This window comes from Ursus arctos, unplaced genomic scaffold (genome assembly GCF_023065955.2).
Source record: "Ursus arctos isolate Adak ecotype North America unplaced genomic scaffold, UrsArc2.0 scaffold_21, whole genome shotgun sequence".
In the NCBI taxonomy this organism is placed as follows: domain Eukaryota; kingdom Metazoa; phylum Chordata; class Mammalia; order Carnivora; family Ursidae; genus Ursus; species Ursus arctos.
In genome coordinates this window covers 4,486,982-4,510,280 of record NW_026622886.1, presented here as the reverse complement: position 1 = coordinate 4,510,280, position 23,299 = coordinate 4,486,982, and the positions used below count along the sequence as shown (strand labels likewise).

At 61.0% G+C, this 23,299-nt stretch overlaps 1 protein-coding gene across 1 annotated transcript in view; it reads right to left on the bottom strand.

The window, feature by feature from the left end:
- Positions 1-634: 634 nt before the first annotated feature.
- ELFN2 (extracellular leucine rich repeat and fibronectin type III domain containing 2) overlaps positions 635-23,299 on the bottom strand; it is a 50,971-nt gene continuing 28,306 nt past the window's right edge. The window contains exon 2 of the mRNA XM_044380971.3: positions 635-3,585. Within this exon, the coding sequence (XP_044236906.2) occupies positions 635-3,103 (2,469 nt within the window). The 5' untranslated portion in view covers positions 3,104-3,585. The remainder of the gene's footprint in view (positions 3,586-23,299) is intronic.

Sequence of the window (23,299 nt, the reverse complement as noted above, 5' to 3'; positions counted from 1 at the left end):
CCCAGGAGACCACAGCTCTGGAAGGGGGCGGTGGGCGGATGAAGGGTGGGGGACAGCACTGGGCTGGGAAGTTGGGAAACTGCCTAACTGGCCACGTGGCCCTGGGGTTATCACCTCCTTTCTCTGGGCCTCAGTTTCCCCAGCCATAACAGAAAGGAAATGAGGCCCGATGTCTGTCTGGTGCTAAATCTCCAAGTGACCTGTCCCCAGAGTGAGGGGGACCCTCTCTCTGCTCCAGACTCCTCTGCCCCCAAACCTGTCCCTTAGTCCCCGAGCCCCAGACCCCACACTCCCTTCTGGCTTCCTGGCCTGCGCCCCGCCCCCCCCCCAGGCCCGCACACCCCAGCAGAGTCCCTGGGCAGCACAGTAAAGACGACTGGTTTCGGTATCAGTGTGTAAACTTTAAGGAGAACGTGTCTTTGTTTTCCTGTCCGTTATTGTCGGGTGGTGGTGGTTCACAGTCAGGTGGTGGTCAGGTGTGTGCATGGGTGCGTGCGTGCGGGTGTGCGTGTGCGTCCACTCCTCGGCCTCGGCCTCGACCCCCGGCGCCGCCCCCTCCCCCCGCCCCGGCTGCCGGGCCCTTCCCCGTGTGCCCCCCCGCCCTCCCCCTCCGGCCTCACCGGGAAGGAGAGGGTCACAGCTTCTGCTGGGCCGAGACCCCTTTCCAATAATCGAGGATGTCGTGCAGGTCCTCGTCCTTGGCGAACTGGACCTTCTTGCGCAGGGCGTGGCCGGCTGCCACGTACACCTCCTCCCGGTGGTGCTTCTTGTAGGGCCGGAAGCGCTCCCAGATCTTGTGCGTGCTCTCGGAGGAGTACTCAGGGCTGGAGGAGTAACCTGAGTAGTAGTGTCTGGGGGAGAGCTGTGAGTAGGTGGAGTCCCGCTTGGAGCGGGTCAGCGGCTTGAGAAAGGACACGCGCTGGCTCAGGCTGTCGGCGCCCTCCTCGTAGTACAGGGCCGGGAAGCTGTGCCGGTGCTCACTGCAGTGGAAGGCGGGCTTCACCTCCAGGTGGTGGACGCCGCCGCCCCCGCCGCCACCCCCACCGCTGCCCGCGGGCACCAGCGGGAGCCGGTCCAGCGGGCTGTTGAGGGGGCTGCCCTTCTCGATGTACTTGGAGTCGCCCTTGGCCAGCCCCGCGGCCACCGGGTGGTCGGGCACGTCCAGGCTGAAGACCTTGGCGCTCTTGATGGAGCCGCTGGAGGACACGCTGCAGGTCTTGCGGGCCACGGCGGCGTCGGCGCTCAGCTGGCGCTGGAGCGGGTGGTGGGAGCTCTCCTTGTAGGGGGGTGAGAGGAAGCTGGGCCGCTCCAGCGCCCCCGGGGCCGCGGCCGAGGAGGCAGCGGCGGCGGCGGCCGCGGGGAGGGACTGGCACTCGAAGGCCAGCTCGGGGTCCCCGCCGCCGCCTCCGCCCCCCAGGAAGGAGGCCGAGTCCAGCTTGAGGGCGTCGATGCAGTTGTTAATGATCTGATTGACCTTGTCCACCTCCTTGGCGATGGTGGAGATCTCAGCGGCCGAGCCCTGGCCATTCTCCAGGTCCGGGAGGTCGTCCTCCGGCCGGGCCAGGCCGTCCCCGCCCGTGCCCGTGCGCACCTCGATGTAGTTGCCCTTGGTGGCCACCTTGGGTGTGTCCAGCCCGGCCTCCAGCCCCTTGGAGGTGGGCAGCTTCTCCCCGATCATGGAGGGGATGGAGGCCATGCAGGACACGGGCAGCACGGGAGGTTCGCCCAGCTTCTGGGCGGCGTGCACCACAGAGCCGGCATCCACGTCCGCCCCGTAGCGCATCTCCAGGATGGTTTTCTTGACCTTGACCGACTTCTGCTTCTCCTCCTGCATGCGCCGCTTGCGCAGGCAGTAGTAGACGGCGCCCAGCACGATGACCATGCCGAAGAGGCAGCCCAGGATGGTCATGATGTAGTGGGTGGTGGTGGAGGTGCTGGGCGCCAGGTCGCCGGGGACGGGGTCCCGCGTGGTGAAGGTCAGGCAGGTGTGGTTGAAGCGGCGGCTGTTGCGCAGGGACGTCACGCAGAAGGTGTACTCGGTGTGCGCCCGCAGCTTGTCGAGCGTGACCATCTCCTTCTTGTTCTTGAGCGTCATGACGTCGGAGAAGTAGCTGTTGTTGTACTGGACCAGCACGTACATCTTGCTGTAGGGGTGCGGGATGATGACCACCAGCGTGGCCGAGGTGAAGGTGACGTGGTGCAGCTTGATGGCGGGCCCCGCCGACGCGTCCGTGGTGGACGAGGCCGGCGGCTCCACCGAGAGGATCTCGTCGGGGTTGAAGCCCGAGTTCTCGTCGGGCTCCCTCTGGGCGTCGGTGGAGTAGGGTGTGGGGTGGCTGGCGGACCGGGCGGGCAGCGAGCCGTTGCGGCACTTGGCCTGGAGCACGGTGATGGCGTTGAGGCTGTGGTAGGGCCGCGGCACCAGCAGCGGGTAGCCGGCGAACTCGCGCGGGGACTCGCACTGCAGGCGGTCGTAGTTCTTGGTGACGTTGTTGAACACCACCAGCCAGGCCAGGAAGCCGAAGAGGTCACACTCGCAGTTGAAGGGGTTGCCGGCCAGCTCGCACACCATGAGGCTGGCCAGGCCGGCGAAGGTGGCGCCGTCCAGGCGGCTGAGGCGGTTGGAGGACAGGTCGATGCTGATGAGGCTCGGGCACTCGGAGAAGGCGGCGGGCGTCACCACCTCGATGAGGTTGTGCTGCACGAAGAGGAACTGCAGGCGGCCCATGCCGCGCAGCATGCCCTCGGTCAGGTTGCTGAGCTTGTTGTAGCCCAGCTGCAGCACCTGTAGGCTCGACTGGCCCAGGAAGGCGCCGTCCTCGATGTAGGAGATCTCGTTCTTGGTGAGGTTGAGGTCGGTGAGGTTCCCGAAGCGGTTGAGCGAGGAGTAGAGCACGGCCTTGAGCTTGTTCTCGTTGAGCCGCAGGTCGTGCACGGTGCTGTTGATGTGCTGCGGGATGGTCTCGTAGGGCGGCTGGTTCTGGCTGCAGATGGCCAGCCACACGTACCCCTTGTCGCCCTCGATGAGCCAGCAGTCGGCGCGCACGGCGCCTGGCCGGCACACGCACAGCAGCGCGGCGGCGCACAGCCCCAGGCGCAGCATGGCGCCGGCCGCCACCCCCGGGAAGGCCGGGCTCGGGGGGACAGGGGGCCGGGGCGCGGGGGCACCTAGCGGCGGGAGGCTGGGGCTGGCAGCACAGTCCTCCCCGGGGCCGCCACCATCTTGGGGGCGACCCCCCGGCACGGGGGGCCCTGGGTGAAGCAGACACGGCAGGGGCCGATGGTGGGGTTGGGGAGGGGGTGTCCTCCGCGGCGCTACCAGCAGGTGGGGGCCACCAGGACGGGGACACGCAGCGGAACACACCCCCACCGCCTGTTTCCAGGAAGGTGCACAGGCTCTCGAGACTTGACTTCCTCTCTCTCCTGCTCCTGCTCCTCTTCTTCCTCCTCTTCCTCCTCCTCCGGCTCTGGGCTCAGAACTTCAGACGATTCCCACGATGCCCACGGGAGGCTGGAGAGTGAAGCTCTGAGGAGGGAGCGCGAGAGACGGGGCAGGAAGGAAGAGACCCATCTGTCACCTGGCTCCTGAAAGGCAGCACCGAGAGGGGGTGACAGATCAGTGAAAGCTCAGAGCAGCCCCACTAAAGCTCCAGCACGGGCCCCTGTCCCTTCTCTACCCCCTCCCACTGGGGGGTCCTTGGTGCCAGCAACACACTGGGGTCCCTGTCACATAAAAGAAGGGAGAGCGGTGGGTGGCGAGAGAGGGAGGAGGGGGCCAAGAGGTCTGGAAGGAAGGAGACAGAAGAAACAAGGAGTAGGGACGGGGACAGAACTGAGAACAGTGGGCAGAGAAGGGAGACTGGACAGTGACAGTTCAGGCGCGCATGGGTGCACGTGCGCACACACACACACTCCCCAGCGCTCCTGTCCACACTCATCCCCCTGCTTGCACAAAGACCCACAGGCGCTCGCATGAGCCAGAACACCGGAGCGTGCCCACGGACGGGCTTATGTTGGACAAATGGGCCCACAGACACACGACCACATAGCAAGGCGGGCACCTTCCAATCCAGGAAAAGAATTAAGAAGCCCAGCAAAATGCCTCCTCCCCTCCATGCCCAAAGATAAATAATTCATTTGTTGTGTAACCGCTCTTGTTCCAAAAATAATTCCCTTGTCTCAGCTTCCATGGGGGAGGGGGAGTGGAGCAGCATGGCTGTGGGCCCCCCAAGCCGGGGGTCTCCGACAGGGGGAGGGCATGCGGAGAACTCCTTCTACCTGAGGGAGCAGAGCCAAGGGAGAGAGGGCAAGAGTCTGGGAAGCCAGACACACCCCGATATCACGTCCTTAAAGTGCTTTCCGTTAGAGGGCCTGATCCTAGAGTATAGGCCTCAGGCAGGTGGAGAAGCTCACGGCATCCCAAACAGTGTGGCCGAAGCCCCACGTCTCCTCTGTGGCTGGAGAGTCAGAGGCCCAGAGAGGGGCAGGGCCTTGCCCCTAGTCACACAGCACAGCCTGGGCCAGGATCGAGGCTCCCCAGGCACCAGGAGTCAGGAGGCCTGGAGCCCCCTCCATGATGCCAGATGGAACGAACCATCTCTGAATGTGTTGCCAGTTTGTAAAATGGGGACCAGGTCCCTGCCCGGCTGTCTGATGGGGAAGAAGTACAGTGAGCCATGCTGCCCACACCCAAGATGCCGCGGAATAGTGTTGGTGGCATAGGGCTCACAGCCAGCAGACCCTCATTTTACAGGTGGGGACTGAGCCCCGGACCAGCGAAGACTTGCCCCAGTCACCCAGCAAGCCAGACAGGGGCCGCTCAGCCAGATGTGGGTCCAGCTCCTCCGCAAGGCTCTCTCGATTTGCAGGAAGAGCCCCGTGCGCACTCCCCTCGCCCTGGGCAGTGGCCAGGGGCATGAAGATAGGGCCAGAGAAATCCACGTTTGGACAAAGAAAGCCAGAGACGGTTCACAAGAGCCACCGCTAACTCAGCACCTCCTCCCAGGAAACTCCAGGAGAGACAGTGCGTTGAAAAGAAAAAAAAATGTATTAAACCTTTGCTGTTAAAGCAAAACCAATTTACAGCCCTGAGCCCCAGAGGGCAGGAACAGAGGAGAGGGAAGCAGGGAGGGAAACAGTCCCCAGAGCAGTGCAGGCAGGCAGTTTCTGTTGAGGAGGGTGGCAGGGGAACAGGGCATTCGATGACCTCTTGGATTAAAGGTGGACACAGTGACAGAAGCTGCGATGATCAGGACCTCTAGGTGAGGCGGACTCACACCTCCCAGTCCCCTGCAGGGCTGGTTTGGGCTGAGCTGCCGGGCGGGGATGGGGCGGGGATGGGGGGGTGGCAATGAGGGGACACAAGGCAGTCGGGCAGGGACGGGCAGCAGAGAGCATTTCTGTCCTTGGTCGTGCCGTGCGGCCGCAGAGCTGGAGTCCGGAGACCCGCGCTCCCAGCTGGCGTGGCTGCTGGCTCCTTAGGGCCTCAGTTTCCTCCCCTGCCCCAGGCAACGAGGTTGTACTGGCGGAGACTGAGTGGCCAAGCTCACCCTGTCAGAGAGCCCTCTGTGCAACCCCCCCCCCCCCGGCTGGGAATGTCTGGGGACCGCATTTGTATGCAGGTACACGTGCAGGTGTGCACTGACTCAGAACGCCAGCGCAGGGGTGTGCAAGCAGACGTGTGCAAGCAGACGGATGTGCAGGCAGCCGTGTGTGCACACACGTGCCTAAGCAAACACCCAGGACGCGTGCATGTAACCTGCTATGGGAGTGCTCTTGGGTGAAGGTGAGCTCACTTGTGGGGGGGGAAGGGGTGCACGTAGGGGCATCTTGGGGACACAGGCATATACCTGCTTATGCGTCAACATGTTTCAGCACATGCGTGTTCCACACGTAGATGTATGTGTGTGCATGTGCAATTCAGCCACACAGAGCAGCCCCCCTGTTCCCCACCCCCCTATCTTCAGTTCTGAGTTGCTCAAGCCAGCACCCCCAGCCAGGCCCAGGGGGTACAGGGCAAAGCTGAGCTGGCTGGAGCCCCTGGCAATCCAAGGCCATGCTAGGGAATGTGAAGAGGCTGGGGGGGACTAGGAGAAGGGTCCAGGCTTAGGGACAGGGGCTAGTCCTATCCCACCTCTTCCCTTCCCAAACAGTCCAGGGTAGACAGAAGCCCCCACCGCAGCTACTCTGAGCTCTGTGCAGCCGAGCCCTCAAGGTGACCCTGCCCGTGGCCCTCTCTCCTGCTCCTCTTGGTCTCCAGGATGTCCTGGGCTGGAGCCCAGCTCCCCTCACCCTCCCACCCCTCCCATGACTCAGACCAAAGGAGAGGAGGTTCCCCATCACCCCTTCCCGTGTGTGCATCAGCCACTCGGTCCCGGTCCTTGGGCCACCTGCCCACCACCCCTTGAGGCCTGATGCAGCCAGGGAAGGGGGACAGCAAGGGGAAGAAGGTGCTGAGAGCAGCACTTGGCCCCCCACCCGGCTGCACACCCACTCAAGGTGTGGGGGAGGGCTGCTGGCTCACACCTGGAGCTGGGGGGCCTCATGGTCATGGTGATGCCCCAGCACACACGCTGGCAGGAGGAGCAGGGCCCTACCCCCCCACTCCTGGGGGGGGACTGCTGGTGGAGGGAAAGGAAGGAGTGAGGGAGCTGCAAACAGGAGGCCAGGGCTGAGCAGGATAGGAAAGCAAAATACCAAGACAGCCAAGCGGGGAGAGACAGAGGATGGAAATGAATGGAGAGCGAGCGTCTGAGACAGGAACCAATCAGCAGAGAAGCTCAGGGAGGTGATGGAAAGCACAGAGCCTGCTCCGCACCCATCCGGGGGGCCGAAATGCAGTCGGGGACCAGCTCAGAGGGAGGGGCGGAAGCAGAGGGGACCAGCTCAGGTGGAAGCAGAGGCCTTTGCTACCCTGCACCAGGGGTGTTACACCTGGGAAAGCCTGGCCCCGCCTCCCACCTTCCCAGCTGACCCAGCCTCCCTTCCCCCACCCACGCACTGGGCCTGCCCCCGGGGTGCACACGTGTGTGGCAGGGACAAATGACCTCTGGCCCGTGCAGAGGCAGCTCCCCCCCCCCAGCACAGAAAAGAAACACGGCCAAGTTGGGGGGTGCGGCGTACTGCAGAGGGATCTTGGGGTGGGCCCCCAGTCTAGCTGGCTACAGATGTCCCCTGTCATGGGGACACCCTTGGATGGTGAAGAGGAAGGAGGGTCAGCAAGACCTGACGGGTCTGAGGGGCACAGCTCAGGTGGGGTCTCAGTTCAGAGCCACAGAACGTGAGTCACTCTCAGCAAATTCCACCCCCACCCCCACCCCTGTCTCTGGGCCTCAGCAACTGCCCCCCAGAAGCCACGGGTTGATCGAGCTGGTTTGGAGGCCCTTCTCCTCCAGGTGCCACGAGGCTCCGGGCACCTCCATGGACTCCGAATCCTAGACCTTCAGAGCTGGAAGGACGAGGGGCCCTTGCTCAACCCAGTCCCAGCCCTTCCCAGAGGGGAAGCAGATGCCAGGACCGGGGAAGGGTCACCTGCCGCTGGCGGCAGTTAAGGCTCAGGCCCCAGGGTGGAAGTGGATCTCGATCTACCAACCTCAAATCCCTTCTGGGAGTTTACTGCCCCACAGGGGCGCCCCCCCCCCTCAGCTAACCCAGAACACGGCTCAGGGTGCATAGCACATTGTCCGGCACACAGGGCTGCTCGCCAGGGCTCCCCCTCCCTGGGCTGGGTACATGGGTGGACAGGGTAAGGTCTGCTGGAGTGTCCCCCAGCTGAGGGGGGATAGGTGGGAGATGGGGGAGCCAGGGTCAGCAGGGAAGGCGAGACGCAGGGCTGGCCAGCTCTGAACCTGTTTCTCCATCTGCATGGCATGGGGAGAGCCACCTGCTATCTCCTTGGGCTCCCCTGAAGCCCCAGGCCATGGGGGAGACAAATGCACCATACAGGGCAGAAGGCTCCCATGGGGACACTGGTGGTGGGATCTGGGGAACAGTTCGGGGGGAGGGATGCAGTCCACATTCTAGCCTCCCAGGAGCAGGGACCAGAGGGTTGACTGGGGAAATCTCATTTGCAGCAGCAGATAAGCCCTGGCCTGGGCTCTTCCCTGGGCTAGGCTGGCCAAGGTCCCCTGAGGTACCATTGTCACTGTCTGGGTCAATGCCATCACCCAGGATTACGAGGACTGAGGACTCTTGGGACCCAGCCAGAACTCCTGGGACAGGCAGCAGGCTGCCTCACCTCTGTCTGCTGAAAGACAGCAACCAGGCCACAGGTCCCAGAGATGGGCTACTACCCCTCTGCTCTCTGGGACAAAGCCCGCCACCTCTGGGGGCTGGACACTGAAACTTGTCGCTGCCTCCACCACACTGGGGGTCCCCGGGGCAGGTCACTCTGGGCCTCAGTTGCTCGTCTGTAAAATGGGATAATTATACCTTCACCACTGAGCTACCATTTGGTAGGTAAACCATTTGGATTTCAGGTACAGTGAGCCCCAGCTGCAGGGCAGAGAGTAAGAAGTATGGATGTTGACGGCAGAGGGTCCTGGGATTGAATGCTGAGCTGTGTGACACACGGTACCTTAATTAACCTCTCTGGGCTTCAGTCTCCTCACCTGTAAGATGGTCATAACTATCCCTTTGGCTGACATTGTACAGTCCTTGAATCTTGTATCAATCCTGCATGACTGGTGCTATCCGCCTCATTTTACAGATGAGAAAACTGAGGCTCTCTCCTTCCCTAGCTTCCTCTAAAGAGCTGGGCCAATGGCGGGGACTGGACATGGACCCCTTGCGTAGGCACCTTCCTCCCTATCAGGAAAGTATCCACAAGCCAAGAGAAACTTCAATTTCTCTATCATTACGAAGTACTTACTCCAGGCCAGCTATGCTCCTCAAATCCCCAGGCACACTCCTACCTCAGGGCCTTTGCACATGCTATTCTCGCTGCCTAGAATGCTCCTACCCCCCATGTCTGCACAGGCCACTACCCCCACTTCATTCAGGTCTCTAGTCAACTGCTCCCCTCTTAAGCCCACCTTTCCCGACACCAAATCTGAGATAACTCACTGGTCATTCAAACCTGGCTTTGGTCCCTTCATAGGACTCAACAATACCAGACATCATTTAGTTCTTTATTATCAGCCACCCTACTCACCCACCCCTTCATGAAATCAAAGCAGGCTTTATTTCGTTTGCAACTATAATTAACCTCCATGCCTAGAACAAGGTCAAACATGGAGCAGGTGCTCAGAACGCCATGTGTGGAATGAGACCTCGGGGCTAGGGATGGGGACAGAGCACAGAGGGAGATCCTGGGGTCCCTGACTCCACTGAGACAGCATGGTACATATCAGAGGGAGGGGCCCCACTGATGGGGTGCTCATGGGGTGCAGGAAACGCACTGAGCCTTCCTGTTAGCCTCATGACTCCCCTTATGCTTCTCATTTATGGATGAGTAAACAGGCTCAGAGAGGTGCCGTGATCTGCCCAAGACCACATAGCGGGGAACCTGGGCCTGCCTGAGCTCTTAGAACTATCAGACTTTCTGGAATTCCTGCAGAGGTAATGTTCCCCAACTTGCATACCCCTCGTGACAGGCATCTCAGCGCCCATCTGAAGCTACTTCTAGCCTTCTTGAACAGCTCGGATGGACGCACGTTTCTTCTTATATTACAGAGCCAACTCCGACTCCTCGTGCCTCTGTTCATGGGTCTGAGGGCTGAGAACAAGGCCAATAGCATCCCTTAAGGGGTCCACCCATATTGCTCATCAGTTAACTCGCGCCCCTCCAGTCCGCTTATCCAGTCTACACAGCCTCACGTCCCCTACCCCTCTTGCTCCCCCATGATTTCAAGTCCCCAGCTCTTGGATCCAGCTGCCCCAGGTCATGCTTGCTGTCAAGGCCCCCACTAAAATGTGTCCCCTGGAGGGAGCCCAGCATCACGCCAACGCGGTCCGAGCCATGATGGGCACCAGGGCCCTCTGCCTCCCTCGGTTCGGCACCACATTCCGTTGGAGAAGCGGGAGTGTGCTCGGGCCTTGTGTCCTCGTCCTAGACGTCAACCACACCCCCGGGCCCCTTCACACATTCCGCCGGGTAGCCCCAGTGTGCTGACCGTCCCCAGGCAGCTCTGGGCAGTAAGCGTGTGGGCCGCGCCCGAGGTGCCGGGCTCCGTGTACCCCCATTCAATCACGTCTCATTAGGCTCAGCCCTCCATACAGCTGCTCCGCATCTCGGGGGAGCCAGCTTCTGCCCCTCGATAGCTCGGCCCTCTCTCCCGGCTCCGCGCCATCCGGGGCTGGGCGAGCAGACCACGGCGGCATCCGTATCTGTGTCACGGGGGACACGGGGAACAGGCTGGCCGCTCACCCCTGCGGCCCAGCAGCACACGCACCCGCGTTCCTGACACAGCGGCGCGTATCCACCGCCCACCTACTAGGGGCCTGGCACCGAAGCGGATATGCACGCCCCGCCTTCACCAAGCTTCCAGCCCACCTGGAAGAGCTTCATGAGAACACCACACCAGCAACAGCAGCAAGGGCTGAGAGCTACTGGGGGGGGGGGGGTGGCTGGTGAATTGGGTTTGCACAGCCTCCACATACAAGCCCTGGCCTCCAAGCCCGGTCACCTTGGCCAGGGAAGGGGCTCTGGCTCTTCCATGGTGTTCTTGGCTGTCGCAACGCGCTGCTGACTGGCTCACTGTGTGACCTAGGGCAGGGCAGCACCTTACCGCTCTGGGCCTCAGTTTCCTCGTCTGTGCAGGGGGAGAACAGCCAGGCACTGGCGTCTCTCTGGTTTACTGGGAACCCCCCCCCCGCCAAAGCCCTCTATAAACAGCCCACTGAGTCATCGCCCCTGAACCCACTGCTCCCAGGGCTGTCGCATCCGCCGTGTCCAGGCCTCAGTGGGAGGAGATAAGCAGGAAGATGGAAGGTTTCAACCAAAAGGTTTTGGTCTTGAAAAACTACCCAGTAGCTGACCAGAGAGGCCCGACACCGGTTCTGTGGAGAGCTCTTCTCAGATGGCCCAGCTTACACGGCCCACTCCCTGGCACCCACTCCCCAGCCCCGAGCAGCCCAGCACCCACCCCACCCACCACCAGGCACTGGGGGGAGCATGTGATCCTGCCCAAAGCCAAGGGTGACCTGTATTAAAAGTTCACCGCCTAGTCCCACCCCAGGGGTTATCTCTGGCTTTCCCAGAATCCACCAGGCTATTCAGAGGAATGCCTTTCCCAGCTGACCCCCACCTCCTCCAGCGGATCCCTGCCCTCCCCTGACATACCCACCTGCCCCCTGCCCCCTACCTGACCCATCCCCCAACTTGACCCCCGACCCCCTCACTTGGTCCCTGCCTCCCTGTCTGACCTCTGCACCTGGTCCCCACCTCTCCCACCTGACCCCTGCCTCCCGACCTGGCCCCTGACCCCCCCCCACCCACCTAGTCCCTGACCAGCCCCCCACTGGGCCCCTGCTGGCCCCTTGGCCTTGGCTCCAGCAAACCCCAGGCCCCGCTCAGCTGCAACCCCGGGCACTACTCACCAGTCTCCACTGGACCCGCTCTTTCACCAGTGCCTGCATACGCGCGGCTGCCTCTGCCCGCACGGCCTCCATTCATTCATTCAATAAACATTTATGGAGCACCTACTATGTACCAGGCACCGGCCAGGCCTGACCTCCCAGCTCTGCCTGCTCCTCCTCCAGGGCCCCAAGGGGTGAACATGCCCTGCCTGCCAACATCCTCAGGGCGGTCCCAAAGTGGGGTGGCACATCCGAAGCCCACCGGGAGAAGGGGAAGCTCCAGTGGCTCGGAGTGCGGCCCCCTGGGAGGCAGCCTGGCGGGGGAGGGATAAGCAGCCTGGGGCAAGGTGAAGACAGAGTCCTGGCTCCTTCCCGGGCTGGGCCTAAGCACCTCTCACGTTAGCTCATTTATCCACGGCACAGCCTTAGAAGGCAGTACCATTATCATTCCCACTTTACAGAGGAGGACACTGAGGTCTCACGACTCCTACACAGTGGCTTTGGCCCTCTGTGGCACCAGGCTCTGGGTCAAGAATGCTGTGGGATCCTGTTTCATCTGGACAGTGCTTTAAAAAGCTTTTTTTTTTTTTTAAATTAATTGCCAATATTGAAAACTTGGGTGACTTCATTTCAAACATCCCCATTTCTGGACTCCACGGAACCACCGAGAAGTTCTGGCTGCCCAGGATCTGTGTCTCCGCAAGGACACAGCAAATGCCCATCCTCCTCCCTGCCTCTCTGGCTGAGTTGCCTGCTGACCCTGGAGGTTATGAGACCAGCCACGGAGGGAAGCTCAGCATGGAAACAGTTAGAATCCCAGCCTTGGGGTGGGAGGGATCCCACGAGCCCCCTGGTCTGGGACCCAAGAGTGCCTTCGTCCCTGCTTCCCTCCGACCCCTGTCCTCCCTGTTCTGTGGCTCTGGGTTTTCAAGCTCTGAGACACTCTAATGGCATGGGTCTGTCATCTTGGGGTGCCTCTGATAAGGAGTCTGGGGCTCAGGAGTTCTCTACCTACCTATAATTCCTTGGTCCTAAAAGTCTACTGCATCTTGGTCTCCATGGGTCACCAATTCTAGAGGACTTGAAGCTGCCCTGACCCAAGAGCAAAGCCCCACTTAGCTCCAAGCAGACCCAATGGGGTGGGGACCCCAAACCAGGGGAGCACCCATACAATCTCCCAGATCTGCTTGTCGCCTCAGGGGACCCCTGGCTCTGCAATGATGCTGCCTGGGCTCCTGGGTTAGGTTTGGGGTTCCTGTTGAGGTTTGAGGTTTACTCGCTCCAAACACAAGTCCTACCCCATAAAACACTGTCACCCAAGGCTGCTGTGGATGCCAGGAGGCCCGAGCGAGGCCTCTGCTGAGGAAGCCACACCCCAGGGACAGCTTTAAGATCACCCCCCAGAGTAGGGCCTGCAGCAAAGGGCTCTGGAGTTTCTGGAATGGCCCCTTGCTCCCACCCCTCCGCCCACAGATTTCAAGTTCCCTTCTCACTCTGCTCACCTGGGCCCACTGCCTGTCGCAGGCCCCAGCACCCAGAGCCTATAGCCAGCCAGGGGCGCAGCCCATCCCCACCATGAAGCAGGCAGAGGCAAGGGGTCCCTCTCCTGGCCCTGGGACTAGCTTCTCTGGAGCGGGGGGGGGGGGGGGGGGAGCCCCCAGGGGCCTGCAGCTGCGGCATCAGAGAACAAGGAAGCTCTGTCCATGCTGGAAAAGCCCCGGAAATGCAGGGGGCGGGGGCACCCCATGACTGCCGGCTGCACAGAAACCATGGCCCAGGGCACGTGGCCACCAAGCCACCCTCCAACAGCATGGGTGTGTCATCCTGGGGGGTCTCTGATGATGAGGCTGAGGCCTATACCTTGCTACAATTCCTTAGTCCTGAAACTCAAGGGCAAGCCATGGAGACCGGCACCCCCTCATGTTCTCCTGGAAGGGTGGGCCAGATTCCAGCTGCATCCTGGCTCCGCCCCTGAACCCACAGCGTGCCCTCTGAGGCTCAGTCTCCTCTTCTGTAAAATGAGACTAGAACGGCGCTACCTTAGAGCGCGGGAGCGAGCAGCTACAGAGCAGAGTCTGGCCCATAGTAAGTGTTCAATAAAGTCAGGGGCCGCTAGTGTGGTTATAGTGGACTGGCTGGGGGGTGCGGGTAGGCACAGTGCCCGGCACACAGCAGGTCCTCGCCACCCACTGCTCTACTGACGGCAGCCAGGAAGGGAGGAGGCCTGGCCCCTCAACGGTGTCTTCCTTTCAGTCTCAAGGGCAATACACCCCTCTCCGCCTGCCCCTGTCCCCTCTCACAGGTCCGGCCCCCCCAAAGGCCTGCACCCACCCCCGCCTTCTGCCTGCTCCCCAGCCTCGGTTTCTCTCCCATTGCCAAAGCACAATGGCTGTTATAATTAACGGATTATCTCAGTGCGACAGCTGTGGTCCTTTGAAAATTGGGTTGAATAACAAGATCCTGGCGTATGGTAATTTCTTTTCATCTCCTGCTCCCCCTTTCTCTCTCCCTCACTTCAGCCTTGTTATGCATGCAAATGCTCTTCCCTTTTCTCCTTCCCAACACCTTCCTCCTCGGGATGGGATGGCGAGGGGACAGACTAGGTTCTGCTCGTGGGGAACTGACCCTCCTGGGCCCCTCCCGTGGGCCTGGCACTGGGCAAAGCGCCTGACGCCTGTGACTTCTGCCCCCCCCCCCCCCCCCCCCCCCGGGCAGGACAGCCCAAAGTCCCTACACCTGACTTCTCCTCCTACCTCCCCTGAGCTCCCCCTCGGGCTCCTCTGCAGGGCCTCCCCTGAGGTCCAGGTCCTGGCCTCGGCAAACCCCCCCCGCCCCCCGCCAAGCCTGCTCCCCACCCCCACCCAGCATCTCAGCCCCTCCCAAGGCTTCTGTTATCCCTTAGGTGCGGCCCAGGCCCAAGCCCTCCACCCCAGCTGCCTCCTGTCCCCCTCCACTGCCTGCCCACTCCCCACTCCTGCTTCTGCCCTGAGCCAGCCAGAAGCCCGCAGCTGCCCAGCCCCTCCACACCCGGAAGGCCTCCTTCCTCGCCCAGGATGAATTTCGCCATCAGCACCCTCACTGGTCTCTGTGTCTCCAATCTTATGGCCTCCTTCAACCCATCCTCCACCAGGCAGAGGACAAGCCTCCTCAAGGATAAAGCTGAGCGTGGCACTCCCCTCCTCAAAAGTCTTCCCTGGCTCCCTATTGATCTAGTAAGATTCCAACAGACGACCTGGGAAGCCAGCCCCTGGGGTCCTGCGGAGCGAGCTCCTGCCCTCCTCTCCGGCCCTCCTGCCTCCTCAGCCAAGTAAACCCGTCTGGTTAAGGGCCCGTCCTGGGGGTTCCCGCAGCCCCCAGGGTTTTCTCCATCACCACCAGAATCGGGACTGCTCTTTTTACTCCTGGGCTGCATTCACCCAGGGAGGGCCAGGTTCTCCATTAGAGCCCAGCACCAGGCACCCAGCAGGTGTTCAATAAATATCTATTAACGACTGAATGAAGGCGGTCCGCTCTCTCCCGTTACAGGTGAGGACACCGAGGCTCAGAGTAATTAACCACTTGCTCAAGATCACACCGTTTGTGCAAGTCGAAAACCGGGATTTGAACCCAGGTCTGGACTCCAGTGCCAGTCTTTTCCACTTCCTGGTGAGGGCTGTAGGGGGTCACCCAGATCTCAGGGAAACTGAATCTCCCTCCAGCCTCAGCCAGACGATAGGAGATGGGGCTCCCTGCCCAGGCTGTGTCACGTCCTTGAGTTTGACTTTCAGCTAGCCCCATGACTCCCAGGGCCTCAGCCTGCCCATCTGTAAAGTGGGAAGGGACCCTGCCTCCCCCCCCCATCTCAGAGGGTGGCTGTGGGGGCAGAAACTCCACTCTTGGAGAACACCCATCCTGCTAATTACATCTGGGGGTCCTCCCGCCCTCGCCTCCAAACCCAACTGCGTTGCCCTTGGCAGGCACTCCTCAGAGCTTGGGGGGGGGGGTGTCCTAGGATGGGAGATGTCATACAGGACAGAGAAATTCCTCCGTGAGAGCCAGTGAGAGGAGCGCAGGAGGTTTGGGGATCACAACATGACACGGAGCGAGAAGCTTCCCTCTCTCGGCCTTCAGATCCTCATCTGTGAATGGGGCCTGTTAATGCCCACTTTATAGGGTTGCAAAGGGGACTAACTTGCAAAGTGCCCAGCACAGTGCGGACACTGCAGTGGCCACAGGTCCTATGGAAACATGATCGTGAGGTGTACCCCCAGGGGGAAAGGAGAGAAGAAGGGGCAGGACAAAGCAGGATCATTTGTTCCTGACTCTCCACCCTCAACAGCCCACAGAATAAGCTCACACCCCAACATGTTGCCCTTAGGCCCCTCTCCTGCCCCAACTCATACCCCATGACATCCCTTCATAACCTGGGCAGCTGTGGGGATGCCCATCTACATGTCCTCTGGGCCTTTGCTCACACTGTTCCTGAGCCTGGGGTGCCATTCCCACCCTTCCCCACCCCCTGTAGCCCAGACCTCATGCCTTATCCTCCGAGAAGCCTTCAGATTTCCTCTGTGCAGGGAGAACAGTGGTCTCCCTGCCCTGCCCCCATCCCTTGATTCCATCCCCATGGAATCTTGGAAGGATCCTAGAGATCGTCTCACTCCACCTCACCTCCCCCCCCCCCGGTTTTACAGATGGGTAAACTGAGGCACAGACGAGCAGCTCTCCAGGCATGCACTTGAACCCAGGTATCCCTGCTGCTTCCAGCTCTGCATGCAGCTTCTCTCCCGGTGTCAAGCCATTCAGCCCTTACCAGTCTTCTCCGAGGCCCTCCCCCAGCCCGGAGCTACCTGAGGACGGGACCCCATCTTCCTCTCTGCTCCCCACCCCAGTGCCTAGCCTAAGGCCTGGCGCATAGTAGGCACTCAGTAAATGTCTGTTGAATTGAATTGCGCTCAGGGCGGCCAGTCGTCTCTGCTCTGTAAGAGAAGCATAGAGTTAGTGGAGCTGTCCCCGTGGCAACGGGGGTGGGAACCAAGCTGGTGGGGTGAGGAGTCCGGCCTGCCCCGAGGACCCCACGGGCCCTGAGAAGGAGTGGCGGTTTGGGAAGCTAGAACATTCGGACTTAGAGGAGTCTGAATTGTGCCCCAACAGACAGCATGGCCCTGGAAAGTCAGGCCACCCCAGAGCCTCAATGGCCTCAGCTGTCCAACGGAGATGAGAGTCCAGTCCCTACAGCCTCTGAGGGCCTTTGGGGACAAGAACCAGAAGAGACGGGAGGAACGTAAACACGGACTCGGAGCTCACAAGCATCGAGTGCTCCGTGCCTGACGCGCAAAGCCGGGTGAGACTTAAGCCCAACTCTGCAGATGCGGACACTGAGGCTCAGAGGGGAGGCGGCTTGCCCAAAGTCACGCGGCCCATGCCCTGGGGCCCGTGCTGTGTAAACGGTCTCCCTGCAGAGCTGGAGGACAGCGGGGTAGAACCAGCCACAAAGACCTCGAACCCACCAAAGCGGGGCCTGAGCCCAGGCCCAGGCTGGCAAAGATTCTCCAGGCCAAAGGCCCAGCGTGAGCCCCAGGGCCTCGAAGGGAAAGATGAGAAACCACGTTCTCCCCTTCCCATGGGGGCGAGCCCTGATTCCACAGCCCCCGGGGGGTTCAAAGCCATCCTTAGATGCAAAAGGCTGCAAAGGCCTCTTTTGCAGGCCCCGGTGTTAATATAGACCAGCAGAGACTATAAATACCCAGCCAGGCCGGGCACAGCAGAGGGCTGCACCGGGACTGGCCCAGCGGGGGCTCCAACCCAGCCCTGGCCCACAGCCCTCCCCCGACCCTGGGACCTCAGTTTCCTCGTCTTGTCAACACAGGCTACACCATGACCAGGACAGCTCGGGTTCTTTACCCAACAGCCTACAGTTCTGTGGCCCAGCCAGGCCGGTGGGGTGGGGGGCAGGGGTGTGCCTTTCAGGGCCCAGATCGGAGACGTGCGAAGGAAAAGAGGAGGCCACAAGACAGCCTCCCCCTGGGCGCACCTGGGACGGCCTGGTCTAGAGCCCGGGAGCGGCGGGGCAGGGGTCTAGGCAGCAGCCACCCATTCACTCGCTCCCTCGTTCACTCCGCCAGCCACCCTGTGAGTACCTCCCGCTGGGAGCTGAGGACCCACAGCCAAGACATAGCCTCGGGTGGGAGGCCTAGCGGGGAAGCCCGCAAGATAAATGAGCACGTCTCCCCCGGTCCTGCCCACGCCTGCATTGGGGCCAGCCTCTGGTTCCCACGCCCCAACCCGGCTTGCATCACGGGACGCTGGATTCACACCTGCCTTCTGCCTGGACCATGACCTTGTCAAGGACAGGGACAGGGAGGGCGGTCTCACTCACCCTGCAAACCCAGGGTCCAGCAGGGCGCCCAGGAGGTGCTCCATAAATGTTCATAGGCTCAAAGGATAAATCAGGTGCCATGGGGGCATAAAAAGGGTACCCACACCCAGGGCTGTGATGTGGGCCCCGGGAGAAGTGGAAAGGGTGGGGGGGGAAGGGAGCTCACTGCGCCCAGCACAACTGTGAGCCGGGCCTGCACACTTAACACCCAACAGCCACACGGTTATGCCCACTAGAAGGATGAAGAGACAGAGGCAGAGAGAGGCTCAGAGATGTGCCCGAGGACCCAAAACTACAAAGTGGCCCAGCACCCATAGCCCCCCAATACGATACAGGGCTGGGGCAGGCAAACTCCCAGGGCAGCGGTTCCAAACAATAAGAGACATTGTTTGTAGAGCCCAGGACTCCCCAGAGGCCAGACACAGGCGAGGGGTCATGTCCCATTTTCTCACCAATGCCTCGCAGCAGCCCCAAGAGGCAGACAGACCCTCACAAGCCAGACAGAGACACTAAGGCTCCGAGAGGTGGTGTGGGCCCCAGGCCCAGCAAATACCTGAAGGCCCTTCCCGGTCAGTGCAACCGTGGGACCCCCCACCTCCACCTGCCCTGAGATTCATGGTCGAGGGGTGGAGATCTGGGCCCAGGCCCGACTCTGTGCCTGCTGGCTGGTGACCTGGGCAGTGACCAGCCCTCTCTGAACCTCAGCGTCCCCAAGACCCTTCTCCTCTGCCCCAGGCCGCTGCTGCATGGAGCCAAGGGGGAGACCGATGATAGACCCTCCCTCCCTTACAAACTGTAAAGTGCTGTTCATATTCAAGGGAATTTAAATGTCACTGTTATCCTTTCCTTAGCCTTTCTCAGCCATCTCTGCCCTCCTTTCTAAAACGGCTCTGAGAGTTTTTATCAGATATTTGCACAGTGCCTGCCCCTAGGCTCAGGACCTAGGGACCAGGTACTATGTTTATGCCCTCCTGCAGATGAGGAAACTGACACCCCGAGAGGTTAAGTGACTTGCTCAAGATCACACAGTCAAACATGCACGCACTTAGCCAGGACACGGTACGTCTGCCCCCGAGCGTCTGTAAATTCAGTCTTCGTGGCTGCTCGAGTCCTCCCTGGTGCGTGAATGCCCACCTGCTCCCCAGTTTATCCGACTTCCCAGATGTATGCAATATTCATATTTCCATCAGCAGCTCACGCACCCCTCTCCAAAGCCTTGGGAGCCCCATTAATCATTCAGACACACCTGCATATTCATTAACTTCCGAATTAATACAGGGCCCCTTATTACTTCGGGCCTGCTGCCTGCATTAAAGACACTTCGACTTCATTCATTATTAAACTCCCCTGACAAATGATCACATCCCTCCTTCACACAGGGGGGCGGGGCCCAGGGCCCGAGCCAGCAGGTCTGCTCCCAGTGCCAGCTGCTGTGTGACCTTGAGCCTGGCCCTCACCCTCTCTGGGCCGCCTGCATGGCTCCCTGGTAAAACCAGGCAAAGGACAGTCTCTCAGCACCGCCCAGGCTCATCAAAGTTGGCCCCATCCCATCCTTCCGCAGACTCGTCTGTCACTTCCCTGCACTTCTGTGCCTCTCTCAGGCTCCCATGACTTGCATAACTCTCTAGTCTCCGCGGAACAGGAGCCCGTCCTCGCTAGAGTTGTCCTGGGCCTCCCCCACCAGCGGCCTCCCCTCCTACCTGGGCCCGGGCCTGCACTTACAGCCGGTGGGACTTGGGTCCCGGCACTGCCCATCATCTCAAGGATACGGTCTGGCCCTGCACTAAGCTGGCTTGGCAGGCCATGACTTGTCCCAGCTCAGAGAGGCCATGCCCCGGGCCTTGTGCTGAGTCCTGCATTGTCCCACCCATCTCAGAACCACTTCCACCTACAGATGGGAATGCTGAGGCCAGCGGGGCCAAGGCCAGCTCTCTGGGAAATGCTGGTGCCGGCTGCAAACCTGGATCTCTCTTACTTGAAGTCCTTAGCTCCTCCCCATCGCACTCACCACCCGAAGACGGGATGCTCGCCGCCACTCGCGCCGGCTCCATCCTTCCCTGACTGGTTCCTCTACGTGCTGATCCCTGCCTCGTGGAGCTGCGGGCAACATGGACCGGACCCCCCATTCCCTGGCAGGAGCCCTGATCTGTCTCCATCACACCTGGCTCTGAGCAGAGCCCGAGAACGAAGCCGTGATGACACCGCCGCTAGCTCTGACCTGCCTTCTGCCTCCACGCCATGGGCGCCTCTGTGCAGGGCTGCCTCCTACAAGCCCCGGGCCTGAGGCTTCGCTCCCTGACCCGCCGGCTGTGTGACTGTGGGCCCGTTACCAAACTTCTCTGTGCTCAGCCCCATCCTCTGAATCACACTTGACTCTGCCCTCTGCCTTATCCATCCCCCTTCTCCGATCCATCCCGACACCTGTCAGGCCCACACACCTGGTCATCCAGACCACTGATGGCTCTTATTTAGAGAGCAACAACTCCATCCCAGGGTCTCACGCAACCCCTGCGTTCTTTCCCTCCCCTCCGCTCAGCTGCCAGAGAGCCTCTCGAAATGCCATCCATCACGGACCCATGGAGAGACCCTCTCTTAAAACACTTTCAGAAGTTTCCATGGTTCCCAGGCAGAAGCCATAAATCCTCCTGAAGGTCAAAGCAGCCATGAGGCCTGGCCAGACAGCTCACGGTAGACCCTCCCTCCGGCTTTCCTCCAAGGCAGCTCTCTCCTCTCCCACAGTGACTCTCTCTCTATTCTTGTCCATGGCAGGTGTCCCCCCCGCCCCCGCCCCATGCACCACTGGGTCCACCCAGCAAACACAGCGTGTTCTCCGCTGGGGCTCCAGCCCTGCCCCAGGCAGCACAGTAATCCTGTGGCCTAAATGAACACCTGGGTCAAGTCAAGACAGCAAACCCACAGGGCTGCGGTCAATGCCACCAGGGAGCCTGGGAGACCACAAAGAAGACCTCGCCGCTCTTGGTCTGTGTGCATACACAACCCCCCCGCCCAACAGGATGAGAGGAGAAGCTCACCAGACCCCTTTCTAGAATGAGGAAACCGAGGCTCGGAAAGACAAAGTGGCCTCCCGGGTCACTGCTGGTAAGCGGCACTCAAGGCCGGCTGCCTGGGCTGAGCCCTGACTACGTGCCAGACCCGAATAGGACTTTTACGGGAATTACCTTGGTCAAGCCTCTCCCCAGCCCTGTGAGACGGACCCTGTTAATTATACCCATTTGAGAGATGAGAAAACTGAGGCCCCAAGCGGTGAAGCCGCTTGCCCAAGGGCACAGAGCTAAGAAGGGGAAGAGCCTGAGACAAAGTTGTGGCCGTGGAGCCATTCTGCTGCTCCAGCTTGACTCAACTCCTCCCAGGCCCTCCGCGGCCAGAGGCGCTTGGGGTGGGAGGCGTCCCCTTTGCCGGCTCCATCTCCATCCCAGCTCCCTGGTGGCAAGGACTCGAGCCAGGCCCTCCCTGTCGGGCCCCAACCTCTTCATCTGTGAGGGGGTGGACGAGACACGTGAGAGCAGAGTCACATTATCCACGCACAACTCCAGGCCCTGGGTTGGCAAACTGGTCCCCCTTCTGCAAGGGTGGGAGACCCAGGGTGGGATGGGGCAGGGAGTTCATTCGGGGTTCAGGGACAAGCGGGGTGCAAGGCCCTGCCTGTCGTCACCAAGCACACCGCAGATCCCACAGGCAGCCAGAAGAGAGGCCAAGGCTGCGGTTGGCGGCTCCCCAGACACCAAGGCTGATTATTAACTGGGAGGGCTTGGCACCTCGGAGGACCTGCTGCCGCCCCAGGAGGCTGGGGATCCCCGCAGTGGGCTGCACTCGGCCAACTAGACGTTCCACATCTACTGAGCACCTACTGTTTGCCTGGCCTGGGATTCCTAGCTTGAATGGGGGAGGAAACAAAGACGAGCAAGGAACTCATGGACCAGCAGGGGACTCAACACACAGGCGCTGGAGATGAGCACTGTCTCAGGAAACCCTCCTCCCAAATATTCTGTAAATACATAACCAGCCTCTAATTTCACATATAAAAAGTCGGGATTTTCACAGACTGGGGCTGAAAAGGGAGGCAACAGCCCTGGGCTTCTGGAGGCCTCCTCACCACACCCCCAGCATAGGCCCAGAAGGTGGGACCAGGGCCGTGTCGCGCTCTGTCCCAGCGCCCAACCCAGGAGTCAGCACACAGAAGGTGCTCAGTAAACTCCGGCCAAGTGAACTTTGGATCCAGGACCAAAGCCGCTGTGTGTGGGGACCCCCCAGTGAACCTCGCTCCTTCCACTTTCTGACCCTCTGGAGGACTTCACAGAAGGTCAGGGTTCACAGCTCCCTTAGCACGTCCCAGGCCCCGGGCGTGGAACACAGGAGGAGACTGGAGGCCTCTCCTTCCTGTGAGCGGGGGCGGGGGGGGGGGGGTCCCCTCCTGCCCCAGCCCCCGAAACATGACTGCTCCTCCAGGCTCTGTCCCCCACCAACCCACAGCTGCTCTCTCCTCCCACGTGCCCTCAGATGCCCCAGACTTGCCGGGCTAGGTCAGCTTCTGGAACAAGCCCACACGTCTCCTCCTGATCGAGGTCACCACCACCCACCTGCTTGCTCAGGCCACAGACCCCAGCATTATCCTCAACTCCCCCCTCCCCCCTATAAATGATCTGCCACTTCTGTCCTCGAAATGTCCCACGTTTGTCCTTTGCTCCCCACCTCACCAGGACGGGCCGCCATCATCACCTGCCCCGCAGCCTGCCGTGGCCTTCTCCAGCCCCTCCGTACAACAGCCAGAAAGAGTCTTCCAGAGGCTAATGCTGGTGCTGCCTCCCCTGCTCACGATCTTTCCAGGGCTCCCTGAAGGCCCAGGGTTAGAGGCCAAGCTCCTTGCCGGCGTGAGAAGCTTCTGGGAGGCGGCCTGTAGCTTCTCCACTGCCTGTTCCAGCCTCGGCCTTCCTCGAGCTCCCCGCCCACGCCACCCCACGCTGGCACAGGCACCTCCTTCTCCCTGCACTGGCCCCCACACTGTGAACCCCTAGCGTCTTCAGCTCAGGCATCACCTCCTCCAGGAAGCCTGCCCTGAACCCTAGGTCTGGCTTCACCATTCCACAGCAACCCCGTGCTCACCAGCCCCAAGTGGCGTCCCCCTAAACAGTCACAGGCTCCCTTCCGGAGGGCCAAGACAGCACCATGTCCCCTCTGTGTCCCCACCGCCACCACAGAGGAGGTGCCTGAAGTGTGGGGACTGAAAAAGCGAAAGACCCGCACAGCGCCCCCAGAAGTGTGTCATTCCGAGCTGGTCTCGGTCCCCACCTCTCACCTCTCCACATGCTAAGGTGTGCTCATTATTACTACTGGGGACAAGACAGCCTCCCAGCTCCTTACCACTATTGTTATGACCATTAGGGCCTCTACCAACCCTGCGGCTCC